Here is a 5,120-nt window from a genome sequence, read left to right as displayed (position 1 = left end):
TGTTAGTGGCGCTCTCGGTCTGTTAGCGAGCGTTGCCACCTTTCGGCGAGCTGTTGGTGGTTACTGCCACTTTACGAGCAAAGGTCTGATAGCGGGACGAAATACGTCAAGGCAGCGACGGTGGGTTACTAGGAAATTTGGAACGGTGGTCTTAAGACGTACTAGTCTTTTATATTTTATTTGTTTTTAAATTGTCGCCTTTTTACTAATAAACTGATTTCACCATCCTGATAATCCGAAGTCAGGTCAAATAAGAAGTTTGACAACAAATGTTCATCAAGGGAAAATACGCCGACACTATTCGAGTTTTTTGTATTCGTTAACCGGGAAAGAAAACTTTAAATTCGTTCGCACTTTATCGATAGTTTATTGCTATTGTGAAATCCACTTTGTAAGTTAATTTATTACAGACTGATAAACGATTGACTTTTGTTAGTGGTTTAAATCTATAATAGTAGTTAGTTTATTGTATTTGAAATTACTCGACAATTTATAATTTAGATGGCTTCCAGGAAATAACTAACTACCGTATTCTTCAAAAAGTGTTTTTAAATTTTTCTATAAATAAATAACAACTGTATTAATTATGTAAATAATGTTAATCAGAACACAGTATAAGCACACATTAATAAGACGCAAATTAGGAAATACCTTTGTCTCAGATTGATTTTCCAAACGGGACCCTTTTGCTAATATCAAATCCTTTTATTCTAGACGAAACACGCTAATCAACACATAAAGCTAAGTGTTTTTATAACCGTTACTCGTACAGTAAAAGGTTTTACTAGATTCGTTGAAAAGTTTGTAATAGAGAGAAGGAAGCGTTTCCGACCATATTAGGTATATATATTCTTGATCAGGATCAATACCTGAGTCGAACTGGACTTGTCCGTCTGTCCATATGAGCGTCGAAATCTCAGGAACTATGAAAGCTAGAAAGGTTGAGATTAAGCATACAGATTCTAGAGACATAGACGCAGCGCATGTTTCCACGCCCACGCCACAAACCGACCAAGACTGCAGCGCCCACATTTTTGAAAAATGTTTTGATATTTTTACCAATTATTATTAGTCTTGTAAATTTCTATCGATGGATAAATTGATAATAATTAGCGAGTAACTCGACTGGACCATCTTTCCAGATTTGCTAGATAATAACACATAAAAATATGTATGTATGCACTGTCAAGGAAAAGTCGATACTTGGTCCCTGCAGGGACCAGATCCAGGGATCTCGGCGCTTGTACGGACAGACGGATATAGCCAAATCGACTCGGCTAAACAATAATATATTTATCTGTTAGACATTTTAACGGATGAATTGTAACTTTAAGATCTGCGAGTAACAGGTATAATAAACGATTTCTTAAGTATCGTCAGACATGGTGTATATTTTCAACATATATTTCGAAACATTTTAAATTAGTTTGTAATGTTATTTTATCAAAGCTTGTCTGTAGTGTACACTGCGACGCATTCCATTATTACTGATGTCTAGATATTCATACATATGTATACGGAGTGGTTGCACAATCAGAGGCAATAAGATATTGAAGCAATTTCAAGTAACATAATGCTATTTAGAATGTATGGTTTCAACGCTTAATAAAATAATATAATATAATAGTTAAAATACAATGGATTTGACCACGTCGTTTTCATGGCTGTGTATCACCACCAATAAAGACATTAATAGATGACCCTAAAAGCTTCCATTTAAGCTTAGCTTTAGTTTTCGGTAGATACAACTAATTAGTGTCTGAGATATCGAGCTTTGGTCGGCCACTGCATTTACATTATTTATTGCGCAATATTTAAATTGATAAATTGCGCATATATGCTAATCCTAAGTCTGCAATCCATATGTTATATTGTATTTTCACGCATTTTCAGATAAATAAAACATTCTCGGCTCGGATCGACTGCGATCCAAATTGGCATTGTTTGCCGTGCATAATATGTATATTTTCCATTTATATTTCTTTGAATGTGGTTAGCTAATTGGTTAATTAAGTATCGACGAAAATACATTTTTGTGCAAGGCAATCTAAGCCATGTTTCTCACATCTCACATCGAATCGTGGTTGCTGTGTGAATTTATTTAACTTGGAATTATTAAAACGGATTACGCCTGTTTTATTAACCATCTGCGGCTCCTCCTTTTTCCGCAAAAAAAAAAAAAAAATATGACACTGGTGGTTTAAAGTAGGCTATGCAAATTCGCGATACCTCATGAATAGGTTTCGCTTAAGTGACAGATGCTTTCAGATGCAGCATTTGTTCATTGGAAATTAAACCATATACGGGTCTGCGATTAGTAATATATCAAAAAGCAAAGCGTTGGGTGAGGGTCGAACGCAAGCGAAAAATGTTTCAAGAAAGCATACAAAAGTTTTTAAATATTTTTGGAACGTTGTCTTTGCGTACGTGTTTCAAAACGTTACGTACGTTTAAGTATATGGGCATCTTTCTGAGCACAGTTATCAATCAAAATGTAGGAATCACATTTTCGTAACTTTATGGGACAATAGCTGTTAAACGCTCTAGAGGCTGTATACAAGACCGATCACAGTGCCGAAATGGTTGTCTCACGATTGGGCAAAAAGTGGAAATGCGATTCAGATAATGCCCATTCAGATTCAGCTCCAGCTTGGGTGGTTTACACTCGACCCATAAGTGGGGTAAGCCCCATTCAATATTCAAAATAATTACCCCACACATACGTAGGTATACATACGTATGTATATAGGTGTGTGTCCGTATTTACAAGTTTTCTGAGGCTAACGGCGAGCTGGTAATCCTTGATCGCTTGGTCGAGCATGTAGTTTGGTCATTAGCACCGGCTAATAGTTAAACAAACTGATTTCCGCTAACTGCACCGGCGAACGCATATCAGTTGACCTTTGACATTAGCCGGCGGAGGCCCTTTAATCGCTGCGTGGCCAGCTGCCTCGCATGCAAATGAGTGTTGGCGTGTCCCGTGGCCGCTCGTCGGCGGAGTCTCGCGGCCAAGCTGCCCTATTGACATTGCCAAACCCGTCCAAATCCCCCGATATCAACGTCGTCTGCTGGCGAACTGTCACGGTCTTAACCCCGCGCTGGGCACTCAAAAATTGCATCGAAGACTGCCCGGCAGTCTAGTTGGTCTACTCGTAGTTGGTCTATGCTTGTATTGGGGGATTGGGTTGGGTTTTTAGTGATATTTAATTTTACTCTAGTAGCTTGAACAGTTTTCCAATAAATCGAAAACTCTCCTTGTTTTTCTATATATCTGGGTGTGGTTTCTTTGTTAGAGCTGTCAGTTGTATAGGGTGTAGTGTGTGTATAATATTAGTGTAGCTCCATATGAATGCTTGGTCCAAATAATTTAAAAATGACAGATCTCAACTTTTGCTTTAAGTAGAATTGAATGTAGTTTAATTAAATAACGACTTAATGATGTATTAAACAAGGCGACGCTGGCTTACTTACAAATGAGGGGGAAATATCTCTACTTTTGTTCTTGAATATTATAAATTAATGTGGAGTTTTTTTTACGTTGTATACGTAAAATCGGAGGGAAAATTAAAATAAAGATATATATCTTCGTTTCGATTTGTTCGCCCAACACCCGCCTCTGGGTTAATGATCACTGCTCTGCTCTCTTCATAACTGTCTACCTTTTCTTCGACTAGAAGAAGCGTCAGGCGAACACCGAAGAAGCGAAGACGGGTATCCAGCAATATTTATGGACCAGGCCAAGTTAAGCATGGCTTTTGCTATAAAAGTGCGGGCCCATCTGCAGTTGGACATCATTCAGCTTGAGCGTCTTGCGACAAGAGCTTGCCAAAGCAAATCCAACGAACTTTAAAAGCCCAACCAACAAATCAACAACAATGGTGAGTAAACTGACAACTGGTCACAGTTGGCCTTGCTCAACCGCTTGCCTTGGTCAGCAGTAAAGATGTCGCGGATCCCGATCGCTCACTTGACCCTTAAATAAATTTCCGCTTATTTTAGAAACTATTCGTCTTCGCTGTGTGCGCCATCGCCTTGGCCTACGCCGATGTTTCCCACCTTAACCTGGGCAGTGGTTACAGCTACAACAAGCCCACGCCGACCTTCAACATCCCCTCGGCTCCAGCTCCGGCTTATCTGCCACCCGTTCAGGAGGTGATCTCCGCGCCGGCTCCAGCTCCTGTGTACTCTGCTCCTGCTTACTCCGCTCCAGCCCCAGCCCCAGTCTACTCCGCTCCGGTACCCGCGCCTGTTTCGGAGTATCTGCCTCCTGTTCAAGACATTCCAGCTCCAGCCCCCGTTTATTCTGCTCCGGCTGTAGCTCCAGTTTACTCTGCTCCTGCGCCAGCTCCAGTTTACTCTGCTCCTGCGCCAGCTCCTGAGTACTTGCCTCCCGTCCAGGACATTCCAGCACCGGCTCCAGCTCCCGTTTACTCCGCTCCTGCGCCAGCTCCTGTTTACTCTGCTCCTGCTCCAGCTCCAGTTTACTCGGCTCCCGCACCAGCACCCGTTTCGGAGTATCTGCCTCCTGTTCAGGACATCCCTGCTCCCGCCCCAGTTTATTCTGCTCCTGCACCAGCTCCGGTCTACTCTGCTCCTGCGCCCGCTCCAGTTTACTCTGCTCCTGCGCCAGCTCCTGAGTATTTACCTCCTGTCCAGGACATTCCGGCTCCTGCGCCCGCTCCAGTTTACTCAGCTCCTGCTCCAGCTCCAGTTTACTCTGCTCCTGCTCCAGCTCCAGCTCCAGTTTACTCGGCTCCTGCTCCAGCTCCAGTTTACTCGGCTCCTGCTCCCGCTTCAGCTTACTCTGCTCCTGCTCCAGCTCCAGTTTACTCAGCCCCAGCTCCCGTGGAGTCGGGCTACCAGTACAACGTGCCTGCCAAGCGTTTCCGCTTCTAAATGGACATAAGATGGATCCTAAAGAACGCCACAGCCATTTGAGTGGTGACAGCTTGTTAAATTAACAAGTACCGTCGCCCATTGTTGTTGAATATTTGTTGTTACGCAAAGTTCCCGTTGAGATTTTAGCTAATAAAAAAATTATAAAACATAAAATGTAAGTTCGCTGCAAATTGAAATGGTTTGATTGTGTACGTAGGAGTCCAGTGTTCAGCGGTTTCGCT

At 42.0% G+C, this 5,120-nt stretch overlaps 1 protein-coding gene across 1 annotated transcript; it reads left to right on the top strand.

Moving 5' to 3' along the window:
* Positions 1–3,710: 3,710 nt before the first annotated feature.
* LOC117138543 (proline-rich extensin-like protein EPR1) lies at positions 3,711–5,045 on the top strand. Its single transcript, XM_033300694.1, has 2 exons — positions 3,711–3,878; positions 4,000–5,045. Exons 1-2 carry the CDS (start codon positions 3,876–3,878, stop codon positions 4,894–4,896), a joined length of 900 nt encoding a protein of 299 aa, XP_033156585.1. The 5' UTR covers positions 3,711–3,875; the 3' UTR covers positions 4,897–5,045.
* Positions 5,046–5,120: the final 75 nt, after the last annotated feature.

This window comes from Drosophila mauritiana, chromosome 2L, assembly GCF_004382145.1.
Source record: "Drosophila mauritiana strain mau12 chromosome 2L, ASM438214v1, whole genome shotgun sequence".
NCBI classification, from domain to species: domain Eukaryota; kingdom Metazoa; phylum Arthropoda; class Insecta; order Diptera; family Drosophilidae; genus Drosophila; species Drosophila mauritiana.
Note: the sequence above shows the minus strand (reverse complement) of the source record. Positions and strands in the feature narration are given on the sequence as shown.